At 41.9% G+C, this 19,170-nt stretch overlaps 1 protein-coding gene across 1 annotated transcript in view; it reads right to left on the bottom strand.

Annotated features, from left to right (window-relative positions):
* Positions 1 to 19,170, bottom strand: part of LOC145352267 (BRD4-interacting chromatin-remodeling complex-associated protein-like) — a 66,608-nt gene that overhangs the window by 10,908 nt on the left and 36,530 nt on the right. Inside the window, exons 6-10 of the mRNA XM_080202008.1 lie at positions 12,262 to 12,390; positions 10,149 to 10,210; positions 5,359 to 5,507; positions 3,315 to 3,409; positions 1,850 to 1,952 (exon numbers count right to left, since the gene is read on the bottom strand). Coding sequence (XP_080058134.1) covers positions 1,850 to 1,952; positions 3,315 to 3,409; positions 5,359 to 5,507; positions 10,149 to 10,210; positions 12,262 to 12,390 — 538 coding nt within the window. The remainder of the gene's footprint in view (positions 1 to 1,849; positions 1,953 to 3,314; positions 3,410 to 5,358; positions 5,508 to 10,148; positions 10,211 to 12,261; positions 12,391 to 19,170) is intronic.

The following is a 19,170-nucleotide window of genomic DNA, read 5'->3' as shown; positions in this document are numbered from 1 at the left end:
ATAAAGTTGCAACACGACTTGCCAATTTTTAAATTTAATGCCCGGCCGATGAAGGCAAACATAATCCTTCTTGACTACCTTCTCTACCTGTGTTACCACTTTCAGTGACCTGTGTACCCTTCACCCTGATCCCTCCGCCTATTAATACTCATTAGGGTTCTGTCATTTACCGTATATTTCCTATCTGTATTAGACCTTCCAAAATTCATTACCTCAAATTTGTCCGGATTAAACTCCATCTGCCATCTCTCCGCCCAAGTCTCCAACCGATCTATGTTCTGCTGTATTCTCTGACGGTCCTCATCACTATCCGCAAATCCACCAACCTTTGTGTCATCCGCAAACTTACTAATCAAACCAGTTACATTTTCCACCAAATCATTTATCGATATTACAAACAGCACTGATCTCTGAGGATTGCCACTTGTCATAGCCCTCCGTTCAGAAGCGAACCCTTCCACTGCTACCCTCTCTCTTCTTTGACCGAGCCAGTTCTGTGTCCTCCTTGCAGCTCACATCTGATCCCTTGCGACTTCACTTTCTGCATCAGTCTGCCCTGGGGGACCTTGTCAAAGGCCTTACTGAAGTCCATGTAGACAACATCCACTGCCCTACCCTCATCAATCGTCTTCGTCACTTCCTCGAAAAAGTCGATCAAGTTAGTGAGACATGACCTCTCCTTCACAAAACCATGTTGCCTCTTGCTAATACGTCCATTTATTTACAAGTGGGAGTAAATCCTGTCTTGAAGAATCCTCTCCAATAATTTCCCAGCTATTGAAGAAAGGCTCACCGGTCTATAATTACCTGGATTAGTCTTGCTACCCTTCTTAAACAAAGGAACAACATTGGCTATTCTCCAATCCTCTGGGACCTCCCCTGTAGCAACTGAGGATACAAAGATTTCTCTCAAGACCCCGGCAATTTCCTCCCTTGCCTCTCTCATGGGGTATATTGTATCAGACCCTGTGGACTTGTCTATCATAATGTTTCTCAAAAACCCCAAAGAGTCGTCTGGACTCGAAATGTCAGCTCTTCTCACTCCTCACAGATGCTGCCAAACCTGTTGAAATTTTCCAGTATTTTCTCTTTTGGTTTCAGATTCCAGCATCTGTAGTAGTTTGCTTTTAACCCCAATATTTTGTCCTTTTTGATCTCAATATGATTCAAACTATCTATACACCCTTTCCTAGACTCATCATTTACCAAGTCCTTCACTTTGGTGAATACTGACACAAAGTACTCATTTAATACCTCACCCATTTCCTCTGGATCCACGCATAGATTCACTCCCCTGTCCTTGAGTGGGCCAACGCTCTTGTTCTTTATATATGTATAAAAAGTCTTGCGATTTTGCTTAATCCTGCTAACCAATGATGTTTCATGACCCCCTTACTCCTTAAGTTTCTTTCTACTTTCCTTGTATTCCATACTTGCTTTGTGTGCTCCCACCTTCCTAGCCTTGACTTTTCTCTTTGACTAGGCTCAAAATGTCTCTTGTTATCCAAGGTTCCCAAAAGTTGCCATACTTATCCTTCATCCTTACAGGAATGTGCCAATCCTGAATCCCTATCATCTTACACTTGAAAGCCTCTCACATACCAGATGTTGATTTGCCCTCAACCATCTTCCCCCAATCTATATTCTTCAGTTCCTGCCCAATATTGTTGTAATTAGCCTTCTCCTAATTTTGCACCTTAGCTTGAGGACTACACTTATCTTTATCCATCAGTACCTTAAAGCTTCCTGAATTGTGGATCACTGATTCCTAATGAAACCTGGCTGGGCTCAATCCCCAATACCAGGTCCAGAATGGTCCCTGTTTGCATATTTTAAAAAACAGTCTTACCAGGACTTTCTCTGGCCAGTTGCTTTGCTTCCTGAAAAGCCACCTTTTCTTCTTGAATGAACATTCGATCGATCATCACCATCTCAGCTGAGGGTTTTGTCCTCTGACAACATATAGAGAAAGCAAAGTAGTAAAGGCCACACTTAGAAACATGGGAGCAGGTGGTAGCCATTCAGCCCCGAGCCTGTTTTCTCATTCAATTAGATCAAGGCTGCATACAAACAAGAAATAGGAACAGTCATGGACTAAATGGGCCATAAATCCTGCTCCATCATTTAATATTATGGCTGCTCATGGGCTTCAACTCTATTTTCCCGCCCACCCCCCAAATTCCTTAATTCAAAAATCAAAATGACTTATCTGTCTTTTCCAGCTTTAAACATATTTAATGATGGATCATCCACAACCCTCTGGGGTAGAGAATTTCAAAGATTCACAATTCTTTGATTGAAGGAATTTCTGAGCTGTACTTTCACTCCATCACCTTGTCTTTGCTCCTTATCACTTGATACCCTCCCCCCAAAAAAATACATCAATCTCAGTTTTGACATTTTCAGCTATCTTCCCAGCTTCAACAGCTTTTGAGGGAGAGCAGGTTAAAGGAAACTTTCCTTATAATTTAACCCTTTGAACCCTAATATCATTCTGGTGAATTTCAGAAGATGAAGTGCTACAACTAGGCTCTGTTTCTCAGCTGGAGGAGGGAGAAAAATAGTTAAGTTTCAGGCCTGCAGCCACTAATTTTTGCAATTTACTTCCACTTTGCACTTGCTTTTTTGGCCTATGCTGAATATTAAAGTTGCTTTGCATTGAATCTTACTTTGTAGAGATCGACTTAAACCAAAGTGCGATTGTGATTTGATTACTGATCAATTATATAATTAGTAATAAAAGCAAATTGCTGTGGATGCTGGTATCTGAAACTAAAAGAGAAAATGCTGGAAAATCTCAGCAGGTCTGGCAACATCTGTAAGGAGAGCAAAGAGCTGATGTTTCGAGTTTAGATGGCCCTTTGTCAAAGCCGTAATCAGTAATGTTGTTAACAGTAGATTTGGATTTTCTCCCAAGGGGGTTTTCTTGCATATCATATTCACAGTTGTCTCTTTGCCATTTTGACTGAACGTTGTAGATGTGCCACCACTAAAAAAAGCTACGCACTTCTCCCCATTGTTTTAAAAATCTGAACTATTCTAAATATATTGGATACTGATTTCTGTTGTAGAGTATTAATATTCAATGAGAACAGAATTTAGCTAATCCGCTATCATTTCTTGTCCACCACTTTCTCTCTCTACTCTCTCACTTTGTGCGCAAGTCACTTAGCAACACTCACTGTCTTCATGTGAAGAAGCATCGTTAGATCAAGATCCTGTGAGGTTATTACCCTGACAGGATTCTATCTCCTGGTGGTGGTCTGGATTCCTTTTGTATAGAGCATGCATTTAAAGTAACATGAACACCGTACCCTGGACTCTTCGAGGAGCAACAGCCGATATTTGTTGAGCATGACTTGAGTTCGTTTGAGGAGTTGTGCTGATACGACCTCAAACTCTTCATCCACTAGGGGAGAAACAATCAGATGTATAGTGAAAAAACTACAAAAATAATACCAACACTAGAGGATATATCTTGTGAAGTGGCAATTACCTTTACGTTTCAGACCAGTGGAAGACAGTTCATTCTTGCACTTGTTTGCATAACAATATAGACTGCACTTCATCCATAGTAAGCCATACAGATTTCTGGCATCTGTAGGTTTTACTTCCCTTTTGATCTGCAGTACTTGTGGGGAGTGCAAAACTAGGGACCATAAATACAAGACTAATAAATCCAATAGGGAATTCAGAAGAAACTCTTTCATCCAGAGAACGTGGGCCTCATTACCACAAGCAATAGTTGAGGCACAGACAGGTTTATGGGTAAGTGAGAGAAAGTACTAAAAGCTGAAAGTGAGCCCTGAAAGGTCTGCCACAGCCCCCCTCCCCTGAGTCATCCTATTGCACCCCCAATTGCATGTTTGTAATTAGTATTTAAAGTCTGATTCATTTAACACAAAATTCTAGAATTAAGCTGCTGGTGGGGTGAAAGGGTTAATAATCACACACATCTGAAAACACAAACTGCAAGCTGTATCTCAATTACACAGGGAAAAATATATGAAAACCACAGGTCTTGATTAAAGTAGACCCAGATAAGAGTCAAGGACCATTTGATTTAACAATGTGCAGCTGCAGCTCATGTTTGCCCATTCAAACAAGGAATAATGAAAGAGAGGCTGTTTACTATTGGCGAGAGAAACAGCTATCATTGCTTGATGATATAACATGCACAAGTTATAACTGGGTACTATACCCTTGTGTATGCATGATGTAACCTTAATCAATAATTGAGTGAACAACAAAGAACAAAATCAGCCCGGGAAACAGGCCCTTTGGCCCAACGAGCCCGCGCCACCATCTCAACACCACCAGTCCCCCTCTCCACCCACGATCCCTGTCTGATGTTTTATGGCCATCCAGATTGAGGGAATCTGATTTAGGGACAAATTTAGGGATTTAGAGTGGATAGGAACAAATTCCTATACTTTTATTGGCATATACTAATTACTTGTAATTGAAGTTGAAACTATAATTGCTTGTGTATTTCTGAATTCTGCACTCTGGCTGATTTTGAAGATTCAGTCAGAGTCCTATAGCTGCAGTAATAAAGCACCTTAAATCACTCCATGATTTTGTCTGGTTACTTGATGGGAATGATAATTTTCAATACAACCAGAAAAACACTGTGACAGCACTGTAACATAGGGTAAGATTGATTTTGGGCAGAAGGAAAGACTAGACCAGGCACAAAATAAAATGCTGATACACTATCACTTGCTTTGAGCTGTTGGCCAAGACAATCTTCAATGCCAGAGCTCTCCAAATGGAAGACAGAAAGTGGACAATGACCAGCTGCAGTAAGTGGGCAATGACTAGCTACAGAAAATAGACAAGGTCAGGCTGCGGAAAGTGACGAGTCTCAGAAAGTGGACAGATCACCAACGATAGAAAACGCGAGGGGGTGTTACAGGAAATGAAGAGCTTCAGTGCATGAGTGGACTGGGGGCAGATAGTTTCTCAGTTACTCAAGCATCATAGACAATGTAGATTATGTGAGAGGTTGCAGTCATTCAGCTTGTATATTTTGGTCCCCATCCTTATCAACTTTGCATCAATAATACAAATATTATCAAATGACAAATACACTGCAGCAGTTTACTTTCAGGTTTTCGCAAATGGATCTTTTTGAAAGTAAAACAGAAACACTGCTTGTTAAAAAGCATATCACTTTAGTCTAAAATTCTAACACTTAAGTGGCTCTGTGACTATGTTTAACATTAGCAGAAGCATTATACATCTGATAATTAAAGGCCGATAATATGCCTAATTATATTGTGCAACAGTTCACAGAGGCAAAGGTGATAATTTATTCCTCCCCATCATGTAGAAACAGACAAGTTTTCAAAGTACCTTTATTAAAATCCACATCAGATGGTAGTGAGCCCTTACATACATGGTAGGGCAACAGTCTGAAAACTGCATCCTCAAAGGAATTAAAAGGAGTGTTGTATTCAGGTTGCATAACAGAGCACTGGTCCTTGCAGAACTTTTCAAGTAACCTGTTTGTGTCACAATTAAAAGAAAGAGAAATAGTTAGTAATACACCTGAAACAGATGATCTGATTAATATCACATTGTCTTGTGTTAATTGACTGCTGTGTTTTCCACACTGCATCAATATCAGCATTCTGTAAACTGTGTGTGCCTTTATACACCCTCCTCTGATCAGAACCTTCCACACACCCGACGAAGGAACACCGTTTCCGAAAGCTTGTGTGATTACGATTAAATAAACTGGTTGGACTCTAACCTGGTGTTGTGAGACTTCTTACTGTGTTTTTCACACTGCAACAGTGATTACAACAGCTTTACTGGCTGTGAAATACTTTGGAACATCCTGAATGGTGCTGTGGGATGCATGTTCTTTCTTTTTGATTTTCAAAAACTTAATTCAGCAATTTATTCCCTATTTCTGGATGAAGGGTCAATATCTTACACCGTAGAAGTTTCATAGAAAACGTAGTTCACAACAACTGTACACAACAGCACGATGACAAATCCTACTTCCCAGATTTTATAGAATTTAGTTTACCACACTATGAGCAGAATGTATAGCTCAAACGTGATCCATATGCCCAGTCCAAAAATGTACTGCCTCAAGCAAGTTGTTCTTTGCTGAGGAGAGAGATTCAGGGCAGCTGGTATAGAATCGTACAGAATAGTAAGGATATCATTTTTAAATAAATTATTCTCTCAGGGGATGTGGGTATCGCTGGCAAAGCCAGCATTTATTGCCGTTCCTATTTGCTCTTGACAAGGTGGTGGTGACCTGCCTTTTTGAACTCTTGCAGTCCATCTGGTGTAGGTACACCCACGTTGCCATTAGGAAGGGAGTTCCAGGATTTTGCCTCAGTGACAGTGAAGGAATGGCGATACATTTGCAAGTTAGGATAATGAGTGGCAAACTCATGTATCTGCAGCCTTTGTCCTTCAAGGTGACAGAGGTCACAGGTTTGGAAAGTGTTGTTTAAGGAGTTTTGGTAAGGTCCTGCAGTGCATCTCATAGATGGTACGCCACCATGGTATGCTACCACTCTGCGCAGTGGTGGAGGAGTGAACACTTAAGATGGTGGATGGGGAACCAATAAAGCAGGCTGCTTTCTCCTGGATACTGTGGAACATCTTCTGTGTTGCTGAAGTTGTGATTTCCAGACAAGTGGACAGGATTCCATCACACTCCCTACTTGCGTCCTATAGATGGTGGACAGACTTTTGCAAGTCAGGAGCTGAGCAATTGCTTTGGTAGCACAATATTTAGACGGTTGGTCCAATTCAGTTTCTGGTCAATGGTCACTCCCAGGATGTTGATAATGAGGGATTTAGTAATAGCAATGCCACTGAATGTCACGAGAATTTGGTTAAATTCTCTCTTGTTGGAGATGGTCATTGCTTGGCACCTGTGAGGTGTGAATATTATTTGCCACATATCAGCACAATCCTGAATATTGTCCAGGTCTTGCTGTATATGGACATGGACTGCTTCAGTCATTGAGGAGTCACGAATGGCAACAATTGTCAGTGAACATCCCCATTTCTGACCTTATCTTGGAAGGAAGGTCATTGATGAAGCAGCTGAAGATGGTTGGGCATAAGACACTATCCTGAGGAACCCTGCAGCAATATCCTGAGACTGAGATGATTGACCTCCAACCACTACACCCATTTTCCTAGGTTGTTAGGTGTGACTTCAATCAGTGGAAAGATTTTCCCCAATTCCCATTTGAGCTCAATTTTGCTTGGGCTTCATGATACTACACTCGTTCAAATGCTGCCTTGATCATAGAATCCCTACAGTGCAGAAGGAGGCCTTTCAGCCCATCATACCTGCACCGACTACCATTCTAGGCACAATTCCTGGGACATATTAACCCTGCTAATCCTCCTGACACAAGGGTCAATATAGCATGGCCAATCTACCTAACCCACATATCTTTGGATTGTGGAAGGAAACTGGAGCACCCTGAGGAAACCCACACAGACATGGAGAGAATGTACAAACTCCACGCAGACAGTGACTTGAGGCCGGAATTGAACCTGGGTCTCTGATGCTGTGAGGCAGCAGTGCTAACTCCTGTGCCGCCCTATGTCAAGAGCTGTCAGTCGTGCTGATCTCTTGAGTTCAGCTCTTCTGTCCATCTTTTGGATCAGGAATGTAACAAGGTCAGGAGCTGAATGGCCCTGGCGAATCGCAAACAGAGCATGAGTGAGAAGATTATTGCTGAGCTCGTGCTGCTTGATAGCACTATTGATGATCCCTTTATGGTCAATCATCACTTTGCTGATGATTGACCATAGACTGATTGGGCAGTAATTGACTGTTTTGAATTTGTACTACTTTTTGTGGACAGACATACCTGGGCCATCTTCCACATTGCTGGGTAGATGCCAGTGTTGCAGCTGTAACAGAACAGCTTGACTAAGAACGCAGCAAGTTCTGGAGCACAATACTTCAGTACTGTTGCCAGAATGTTGTCAGGACTCAGTCTTTGCAGTATCTAGTGCCTTAGGCAGTTTCTTGATACCATGTAGAATGACCCAAATTAACTGAAGACTAGCATCTGTGATGCTGCAGACATTAGCAGGAGGTCGAGATGGATCAGCTACTCAGCAATGCTGGCTAAAGATTGTTGCAAATGCTCCAGCCATGTATTTTGCACAAATGTGCTGGGCTTCCACATCATGGGGATATTTGTGAAGTCTGCTCCTCCTGTTCATTTTTTAATTGTCCATCATCATTCACAACTGATATGGCAGGACTACAAAGCTTGGATTTGATCTTTTGGTTTTGGAATTGCTTATCTCTGCGGATCATATGCTTCTTCTGCTGTTTGGCAGGCATGTAGATAAGTGTTGTAGATTCATCAGGTTGACATTTCATTTTTAGATATGCTTGGTGTTGCTCCTGGCAAGCCCTCCTGCATTCTTCATTGAACCAGGGTTGATTCTTTTGCTTGATTGTAATGGCAGAGCAGGAGATATGTTGGGCCATGAGGTTACAGATTGTGGTTAATATGATTCCGCTGCTGCTGATGGCCCACATGGCTAGATTTGTTTGAAATCTATCCCTTGTAGCACATTGGTAGTGCTGCACAACATGATTGAGGGTTTCTGTGATATGTTGGTGGAGCTTTGTCCTGCCTAGAAACATTAAGGCATTGCTATTTGGTCTCTTGAGTCTGCTTTGCCATTCAAGTAGATCATGACTGACTTTCTACTTCAGTGCTACCTTACCACACTATCCGCATATCTCTTGGTGTCATTGGTATTTAGAAATCTATTGACCTCTGATTTGAACAGATTCAATGGGGATGATCATTCTAAAAAAATTCTAAGTCCAGGGTGGGCATAAAAACAGGAGAGTTTCAGATCCATTTTTTGGGCAAGTCTGATATTTTGTTGACTCAGTGCATGAAAAAAATGGCAGAAATTATTCTTGCCTGTAGGGGGAAGGGGCTGGCTAAGAGTAGCAGAGGGCACCATTGCGCACGTGCAGGTCTTTAGCAGCAGTGACCTGTCACTCAGCCTCCATGGCTTAAAAACAGCAACCCACTCCCCAGCTACCATTGGGGCCCGCAGCTTATCGCTACTACTTCAGTCCCGTCCCTACCCTGCAATTGCCAGCCCAAGCCCCTGCGATTGCCAGTCCGACTCTCCCCACCCCTGCCAGCCCCGATCATGCCCTTCCTTCTCCCCCACTGATCCCAATGCAGAATGTGCAGTGACTTGTCTTCCCAGCCACCAACCAGTTGCTCCTGGTCTGGCCATGCCCCCCATTAGGCCTGCCCACGCTGGCTCCACCTCCTTGGCACTGCCCAGTGCCCAGTGGGTGGCACCAGTGTTATGTTGGCACTGCCCAAGGGGCATCCTTTTGCCCTAACTTCCCCAGGAGGTCTCCATGCAAGGCCACCATGACTGGTCCGCATTGCTGAGAACCGGCTGTGATTCGCATTGGAGAGAACCTTTTCTGGTGAGGTCACAGTCAAGTAAGCCTGGATGATAATGTCCCAGTCTCATTAAATCAATGTAAAAAACATCTCCATGTACTTTAAATAAATTATCCAGCCTCACATCAGAAATGGGCACAAGACTGCTCACGCTGGGTATCCGATGCTGGTAAGATTGTAAGAGGCAAGAAAATGGGCACAAACCTGATTTCTCGGTTCTTGTGCAATCTTACTGACTTGCTCCGCCCCTCGGCCAATGGGGCACAATGGTAAGATTGCCCCCCCCCCCCACCAGTGACTGAGCCTCTTCTGTGCTGACTCAGCGCTACTGAATTCATCACAGCACCCTTTCTCTCTCCTCCTTCAATTATTTTCCCTTCTATTCTTCCTATTGTTTAAGCATTGGAACTCCAGTTGGTACTCAACCTGACCACTTAGCCAAGTGCCAGTATGATTTGACACTGGGGCTCCAAGCCTGCAACATATTCTGCTGCATGAGCATTCTAAACAACTGTCTCGTCTCACAGCCACTATCCTCAAGAAGCCAGGGTGCAGGAGATGCAGCACATTATTTTAAGGGTTTTTATGCAAAATAATGCAAGTAAAACGGAGAGAATAGGAGAATAAAAAAGTTCACATTGTCTTAAAATATATGCGCAAAGGACAAACAGTTTTAGACAGAGTTGATGCACTTACAAGTCTCCTCTGTTTAGAGTGGCTGTTGCCGATTGCTTCAAATTCCCAACTGGTTCTTCAAACTGCAAGGTTCAAAAGCAAAATTAATTTATTTCAAAAAAATTGAACAGAATAAAAACGTCTCCATTCGAATCTTTTGGATGAGAACATAGAATCATCGAAACCCCACAGTACAGAAACAGGCCATTCAGCCCATCGAGTCTGCACCGACCACAATCCCACCCAGGCCCCACCCCCATATCCTTACATATTTACCCACTAATCCCTTTAACCCATGCATCCTAGGACACTTTGGCCATGCTAAAAAAATTGCCCGATCAACTTAACCCACACATCTTTGGACTGTGGGAGGAAACCAGAGCATGCGGAGGAAACCCACACAGAAACGAGGAGAATGTGCAAACTCCACACAGACAGTGACCCAAGCCGGGAATCGAACTCAGGTCCCTGGAGCTGTGAAGCAGCAGTGCTAACCACTGTGCTACCATGCCGCCCTAGCAGGCACGGTTAATAAGTTTGCAGATGACACTAAGGTTGGTGGCATAGTGGACAGTGAAGGAAGTTATCTCCAATTGCAACGGGGTCTTGATCAATTGGGCCAGTGGGTTGACAAATGGCAGATGGAGTTTAATTTAGACAAATGCGAGGTGATGCATTTTGTTAGATTGAAGCAGGGCAGGACTTACTCAGTTAATGGTAGGGCACAGGAGAGAGTTACAGAACAAAGAAATCTAGGGGTACATGTTCATAGCTCCTTGAAGGTGGAGTCTCAGGTGGACAGAGTGGTGAAGAAGGCATTTGGTATGCTCGGTCAGAACACTGAATACAGGAGTTGGAATGTCTTGTTGAAGTTGTACAAGACATTGATAAGGCCACACTTGCAAATACTGTGCAATTCTGGTCACCCTATTATAGAAAGGATATTATTAAACCAAAAAGAGTACAGGAAGGATTTACTAGGATGCTACTGAGACTTGATGGATTGAGGCTGGATAGACTGAGACTTTTTTCTCTGGAGCAAAGGAGGATGAGGGTTGATCTTATAGAGATCTATAAAATAATGAGGGGCATAGATTAGCTAAATAGTCAATATCTTTTCCCAAAGGTAGAGGAGTCTAAATCTAGAGGGTATACATTTAAGGTGAGAGGGGAGAGATACAAAAGTGTCCAGAGGGGCAATTTTTTCACACAGAGGGTAGTGAGTGTCTGGAACAAGCTGCCAGAAGTAGTAGTAGAGGTGGATACAATTTTGTCTTTTAAAAAGCATTTAGATAGTTAAATGGATATGATGGGTATTGAGGGAGATGGGCCAAATTGGGATTAGCTTAGGGGTTTTTAAAAAAAGGGTGGTGTGGGCAAGTTGGGCCGAAGGGCCTGTTTCCATGCTGTAAAACTCTATGATTCTATGAATGATGTGCTGGAATTTTCACACAAGATTTTCAATAAATGTACAATTGGTATTACTGAAAAAGAGACATACTGTTGAAGCTTTACCTCTTGGACTCATCAGGACAGCTCTGAAGATAAATCAACAGTAAAGAGAACAATAATTTATACTACATGAGAAGAGAGAGTGCTGACTGGTTGGCAAGTGAACTCTGATTGGTAGAGGTGTTGCTTTGGAGAGTGAAGCATGTAATTGTTCACTACTAAACTTTTGTTCAAATTCAAACCAGGCAGATGAATTCTGATTGGTCAAAGCATTTACAAACAGAAGGAGCATGTCCATGCATTGCACCTTTTCCAACTAAACAGTTTGAGGGCAGCCATTCTTAGTCCATTCCCCATGCAAATATCTTGGCCAGAGTCAAGTTGCCTGATTTGAATTTGAACAAAAGCTTAGCAGTTAGATGTTTTCCGTTGCATTCTCCAAGGCAATACCAATTAGGGTCCACTTGCCAACCAATCAGCACTTTCTTCTCATGCAGTATAAACCATTGTCCCCTTTACTGTTGGTTTATATTGTGAGCTGTCCTAATCAGCGCAGAAAGAAAAGCTTCAATATCATGTCTGTTTTTTCAGCAATACTCAATTCTATACTACCAAATGACTACATTTCCAATGGTAAAAGTACGAGTGTAAGAAAGTTCCCATTTGCTGCTAATGCACTAACCAATGATGATTGCAAGTTTCCTGCAGATGTAATGCGGGCAATCCCTTTCCCAACCATTTGGATTTGTATTGACCCCTTACTTAGGGCGACATTCAGGCCTGTGAGGTTGCTGATCATACTGGGGGTTGCCTAAAAAACAAAAGGGAAATCATATTTCCAAAAGGTTGCACAAGTATATGTAACTCAACAATAAATCATTCCAAAATAAGCTGATATTTTAAGGCCTGAATCTAACCTTACTGTATTTTTCTTTCTGGGATTTACAGGAACACAGAAATGGCAGACAATTCAGCACCTCGAAACTCTTCTGCCTTTAGATCAGATCATGGCTGATCTGTATCTTAGCTTAATTTACCTGCCTCGGTTGCACGATCCTTAGTTAACACAATCTATCAAGCTCAGTTTTCAGCTGATAATCCTTCCTTGCTGGGGGAGTTAGTTCCAAAGTTCCACTACCTGTTGTGTGAAGAAGAGCTTCTTAACATCACCCCTTTAATGAAATTTTTAAGGTTATGTGCCCTTATTCTGGATTCCCCCACCTCAGCAAATAATTTCTCTCTAACTGTCCTATTAGACCACGCACACCTTTGGGATAAAACTGGGGAGGGGAATGGTGAGGGAGGAAAGTGAGAAGACGTTTCCTTGACTTCAACTGACCCTTGGCATGGAGAAAGAATAAGAGCAATGAATCAATTTCTCATTGCTGAGCAGAGGGTGTAATACATTGGCTGAGTTTTGCTGGAGTTTGAATTGAATGTGCAGTGCAGGCTGGACGCTTTCAATTTTCCATCTCAAGTTTTAGAAAGACCAGAAACTCAGAGGCTGTGATTTTAACTTGGAACATATCGAAATGCTTGTATGCCTAGAGTGAACAATAAGCTACAGAAATGTTCTGAGCAGTCAGTTTAATTTTGAGACGGGGATCCTGATCATGGGAAGATGATGCCTGGGGTCTGAGGAAGGTCTGAGGTTTCCTTGTACACACAGGCTCCCGTTGCCCCACAGGTAAACAAGTGAAAAGTGAACTAAAACTCTCCTCTGGCCCTTGACTACTGTTCCCACCACGACTTAGGAAAAGGTTAAAATAGCAGATGGCCTAACCACCTTCTTGATTTCCACACAGCAAGAAGCCAATCTAAGCAAGCATATTCTAAACTAAGCGCTAAATGTTTACACAACAATGGATTTTATCTGGTCCACAATATGCATGATGAAACTGAACTGAGTAAAACTTTAAATATATTCAACACTTAAGGGAAGTGTATCCAAAAGGTCTAAGACATTCCAAGTATTTTTATTTCCCCTTGGATTACTGGAAAGATTCACAGACTGATTGATAACCTGATATCTGAGCTATGAATGCTCCTTCCATGGTCATCTTCAATGACTGGAGTGAGACTTGAACCCTGAGCCTTCCTGGCTCACAGCTGAGCCAAAGGAACTCCTGAGATTTCAAGTTGCTCACTCACATTCATCATCAGTGACTGTTCCAAACTTATCTCTGGAAACCCTTAATGTTAAAACAAAGAAAACAATATGCCATTCAGCCATCATGTCTGCATTGCTGGAGTAATCCAAAACTAACCACACTGGCTTGCTCTCCTGAGAGCCTCACATCATCCGCAGCTTTGAGCAATTCTTTAGTTTTCCTTCAAAAACGATGATCTTTGCCTCACTCCATGCCCTGTTATAAAGCAGTTGGTTCAATAAATCTAAAGGAGCATTTCCTGAGCTTCCTCATTATTCTCAGCGACATTTTAAATTCATTAACCCACAGCACTGATACTGCAAGCAAAGGAAACTGAGTAAACATACTAAGACTACCAGAACTTTAGGTAATTTAAAAAAAAACTTCCTTTAACTCTCCAGTTTGTTTTCTCTGCTCCAGTGGAAACCAGTCTCCCAAGTCTCTTCTCAATACTATAATTTTCTATTACTGGCATCTTCCTGGTAAATCTACACTGAGAACTCTATGGTTTTAATGTCTTTTCTATGATGGGTCATCCAGAACTACATGCTGCAATCCAGTGGTGATCCTTGTAGATTTCTATATAAATGTATTATTACTTCTTTACTTTGTGCCCTTTTATAATACTCAAAGTGTTCCTGGCTATTTTTATACTTCATTCGCATATCTGGGGGATGATATATTTAAATTTCCCAGGCATCTTTGCTCATCAATCCTTCTTTGCCAATCCACTGAATGCACTTCTCAATTCATTGTTTTTTCCTCCCAAAATATACCCATTATGGTCTTCAATGTACACCAAAATTAACAACACAATTTACAATATATTTATTTAGCATTTTTGATGTAATGAAATATTCTAAGATACTTCAAAGGAGCATTGTAAAACAAAATATGGCATCCCATCACATAAGGAGATATTGGGTCAGATTACAAAAAGCTTAGTCAAATAGGTAGGCTTTAAGGAGCTTCTTAAAGAAGGAAAGCAAGGTAGAGAGGAAGAGAGGTGTAAAGAGGGAATTGCAGAGTTAGGGCCCAGGCAGCTGAAGGCATGGACATCAATGGTGGAGTGACTAAAATTGGAGATGATCAAGACAGCCAGAATTAGATGAGCACAGATGTCTCAGGGTTACAAAGAACAGTACAGCACAGGAACAGCCCACCAAGCCTGTGCAGACACACAAAACCTTTCTAAATTAAAGTCCTTTATGCTCCATGTGGTCCGTATCCCTCAATTCCTTGCCTATACATGCATCTGTCAAGATGATGCACATTGCTATTGTATCTGCTTCTACCAGCTTCTCTGGCAGCACATTCCTGGAACTTACCATCCTCTGTATAAAAAACTTGCCCCTCACATCTCCTTTAAACTTTCCCCCTTTTACATAAACCTTATTAAAGTAATTGATTTTCTACCCTAGAGAAAGACTCCGACTATACATGCTTCTCAATTTTGTAAACTTTTGTGGCCCAACTAAGTTTCTATACAGCTGCAACATGACTTACCAATATACTCATATTCCCCAAATGAAGAAGACAAACAGGCCATATGCCTTCTTGACCACCTTATCCACTTCTATTGCCACTTTGAGGGAACTATACACCTAGATCCGTCTGCATGTGAATGCTTCTAAGGGTTCTGCCATTTACTACACTTCCCTCCTGCATTAGATGTTCTAAAATACATCACCTCACATTTGTCCGGATAAAATTCCATCTGCCATTTCTCTGCACAGGTCTTCAGCCTATCTATATTCTGCTATATCCTCCGCAATCCTCCTTGCTATCCAACCTTTGTACTGTCTGCAAATTTACTAATAAGGCTATTTAAATTCTCCTCAAATCATTTATATTATAAACAACAGGGGTCCCAGTACTGATCCCAGCGGACCACCACTGGTCATAGATCTCCAGTCAAAAAAACACCCTTCCACTATGACTCTGTCTTCTATGACCAAGCCAGTTCTGTATCCATTTTACCAGCTCACCAATGATCCCATGTGACTTTGCCTTCTGTATCAGCATGCCATGAGGTACCTTGTCAAAGGCCTTGCTAAAATGTAGACAACGTCCACTGCCCTACCCTCAATCACCTTTGTCACTTCCTCAAAAAACTCATGACCTCCCCCACACAAAGCCATGCTGCCTATTGCTAACAAGTTCATTCACTTCCACATGAGTAAATCCTGTCCCAAGGAATCTTCTCCAATAATTTTGCCACCCTAGGCTCTCCGGCCTGTAATTTCATGGATTATCCATGTTGTCCTTCTTAAGCAAAGGAACAACATTGGCTATTCTCCAGTCCTTTGGGACCTCTCCTATGACTAAAGAGGATACAAAGATTTCAGATAAGGCCCCAGCAATTTCCTCCCTCGCCTCCCTCAGTATTCTGGGATAGATCTCATCAGGTCCCAGAGATCTGTTTTTTTTAATGCTTTTCAAAACACCCAATCCTTTTTTATATCAACATGTCCTATAATATCAACAGATCCCTCTCTAGAATCACTATCCACCATGTCCCTCTCCTTTATAAATAACAATGCAAAATAGTCATTCAAGACCTCACATACTTTCTCCGGCTCCAAGGATAAATTCCCTCCTTTGTCCTTGAGTGGAGCTAAAATACCTTGGGATTTTCCTTAATCCTGTTTGCCAAGATGTGGAGATGCCAGCGTTGGACTGGGGTGGGTACAGTAAGAAGTCTCACAACACCAGATTAGAGTCCGACAGGTTTATTTGGAATCACGAGCTTTTGGAGTGCTGCTCCTTCACCTGATGTGGATGCTCGTGATTCCAAATAAACTTATTGGACTTTATCCTGGTGTTGTGAGACTTCTTACTGTCTATCAAGGACATTTCATGGCTCCCTTTAGGCCTCCTAAATCCTTGTTTAAATTCTTTCTTTATATTCTTTGAGGGTTCTGTTTGTCTTCAGTTTCTTAAACCTTATGCCTCCTTTTTCTTTTTGACTGAGCTAACAATTTCTCTTATCATCCAAGGTTCTTGAAATTTTGCCACCCTTTTCCTACATCTTCACAGGTATGTGCTGGTCCTGAACTCTAATCGTGTCCTTTAAAAGGTTTCCACATGACAGATGTGGATTTATCCTCAAACAGCTGCCCCCAATCTACATTCCCCATTTCCTGCCTAATACTAATGTACTTAGCCTTCCCCCAATTTAGCACTTTCACCGAAGACTGCACATATCCTTATCCGTAAGTAATAAAACTTTCAGAATTATGAACTTTTTCTGAAATACTTCCCTGCTGAAACTTCAATCATCTGGCCAGGCTCATTCCCCTAAACCAGGTCAAGTATGGCACATCCCTAGTTGGCCTATTTACATATTGCTTCAAGAAACCCTCCTGGACATAACTAAAAAATTCCTCCCCCCATCCAAGCCCTTGACACAAAGGGTGTCCCAGTCAAATTGAGGGGAAGTTAAAATTACCCACCTCAACAACCCTGTTGTTTTTACATTTCTTCATAATCTGTCCACATATCTGTTCCTCTGTCTCCTCTAGCTGGCTGTTGGATGGCCTTTAGTACAACCTCATCAAAGTGATTGTGCCCTTCCTGTTCCTGAGTTCTACCCATACGGCCTTACTTGATGAGCCCTCCAAGATGTCCTCCCTCAGTACAGCTGTGATATTCTCCCTAATCAGTAACACAACTCCCCCATTTTTTACATCCCTCTCTATCATACCTGAAACATCTAAATCCATCTGCCCATCTAATCCTAATATTTTTGTCTAACAGAAATCTGTCAATCTCAGTTTTGAAATTGTCAATTGACTGCCCCATAGAATCCAAAGATTCCCCACAGTGCAGAAGGAGGCCATTCGGCCCATCAAGATAGCATCAACACTCTGGAAAAAACATCATTACAGGCCCAGATCAACCCTACACCTTATCCCTGTAACTTCATGTATTTGGCATGGCCAATCCCCCCTATCTTGCACATCTTTGGACACTTGGGTCAATTTAGCATGGCCAACCCAGCTAACTTACATGTTTTTGGGCCCCACCCCCAGTCTTAACAGCCTTTTAAGGTGAAAAGAGTTCCAGATTCCCACTGTCCTTTGTGTGAAGAAGTGCTTCCTGATATTACCCTGAAATGGTCTGGCTCTAATTTTACTGAGATCAAAGCTGATCTATGTCTCAACTCCATTTACCTGCCTGTGTAGGCAGGTAAACATAAACAAGTAACAAAGGTGTGATGCAAATAAAGATGGTCCTCTGATTTTCACATTTGGCTTTGACAAAGATATGTTTAGGAGGGCTGAGCTTAGGGTGACTGCCATGAGGTGAAGGTGCTTCCCAGTCGATTCCTTACCTGCACTGTCGATTGCAGTTGTGGCTGGACAAGTGGTTTTAAGTGAACTGTTTGAACCTTCCCTTGTCACTGTGGAGATGCTGTCCTTGCAGAGTTTACGCGTGACAATACACTGAGTCACCCACAGCAGTCGAGTCTGATGGAAGACAGAATTAAAACCAATTGTCCATTTGCACTGTACTTAAAGAGGAACTAAACACTGGTGGGTGGAAACCCATCCCTTTCCCAGTGATGACTAATGTTTCTCTCCACCTAATCAGTGTGAATGCTTCTTGCTTGGTTCTTATTCTTTTGGTCAGAGTATTTCATTATTTGGTGCTATGCTTGTCTCTAAGAGTTATGATAAAGTTACGAAATCTATGGTTCGTAGTTCCTGTGTACATCATACCTTCTCATCCTCCCTGCCCCATTAACAACATACAAGTTTGATTGCTTCAAATAACATCATTCATACAGGAACTGTAAGTCAGAAATTACATCATACACCAATAATTCTCAGTTGGAAAACAAAAGACAAAGAGCACTCCGACCAGGAAAAAATAAGAAAACATTTACAAAAATGTAGATGACGAGGAGAGAGAACAATAAATGGAGCTACTTCACCACTGGGGTTCAGTTCCACTTTAAGAAAGGTGCAAAGACTGTTCAACCAATTAGAATCAACAAATATTATGGAACAGAAGGAGGCCATTCAGCCCATCATGTCAGTAAAGACTCTTTGGAAGAATCAGAGTCATTACAGCACTGAGGCCATTGTCCATTGATTCCATGTCAGTAGAGAAATCTACTGAGTCCCATTCTCCTGCTGTACCCCATTTGTCCTGCAGATATATTTTCTGAAAGTGCCTCTCCAAATCCCTTTTAAAAATCATTCATTATTTCTGCTTCCACCATCCTCATAGGCAGCAAGTTCTACGTCATCACCAAAACAAGTTTGTCCAAAAATATCAAAGTATTGCAGCTCCTCACTGTTCTTTTCCCATAGTGCTGCAAATTTTTCTTCTTCAATTACTCATATAATTCCTTTTTGTAAGTTGCTGTTGCACCACACTTTATGGCTGCATTATTCCACAGCGCATCAACTCACTATAGAAAAAGATTCTTC

The sequence above is a fragment of the Carcharhinus amblyrhynchos genome, chromosome 14, assembly GCF_965287045.1.
Source record: "Carcharhinus amblyrhynchos chromosome 14, sCarAmb.v2.hapA, whole genome shotgun sequence".
Classification (NCBI taxonomy): domain Eukaryota; kingdom Metazoa; phylum Chordata; class Chondrichthyes; order Carcharhiniformes; family Carcharhinidae; genus Carcharhinus; species Carcharhinus amblyrhynchos.
The sequence above is the reverse complement of the archived record's forward strand: the minus strand, read 5'-3'. Positions and strand labels throughout refer to the sequence as shown.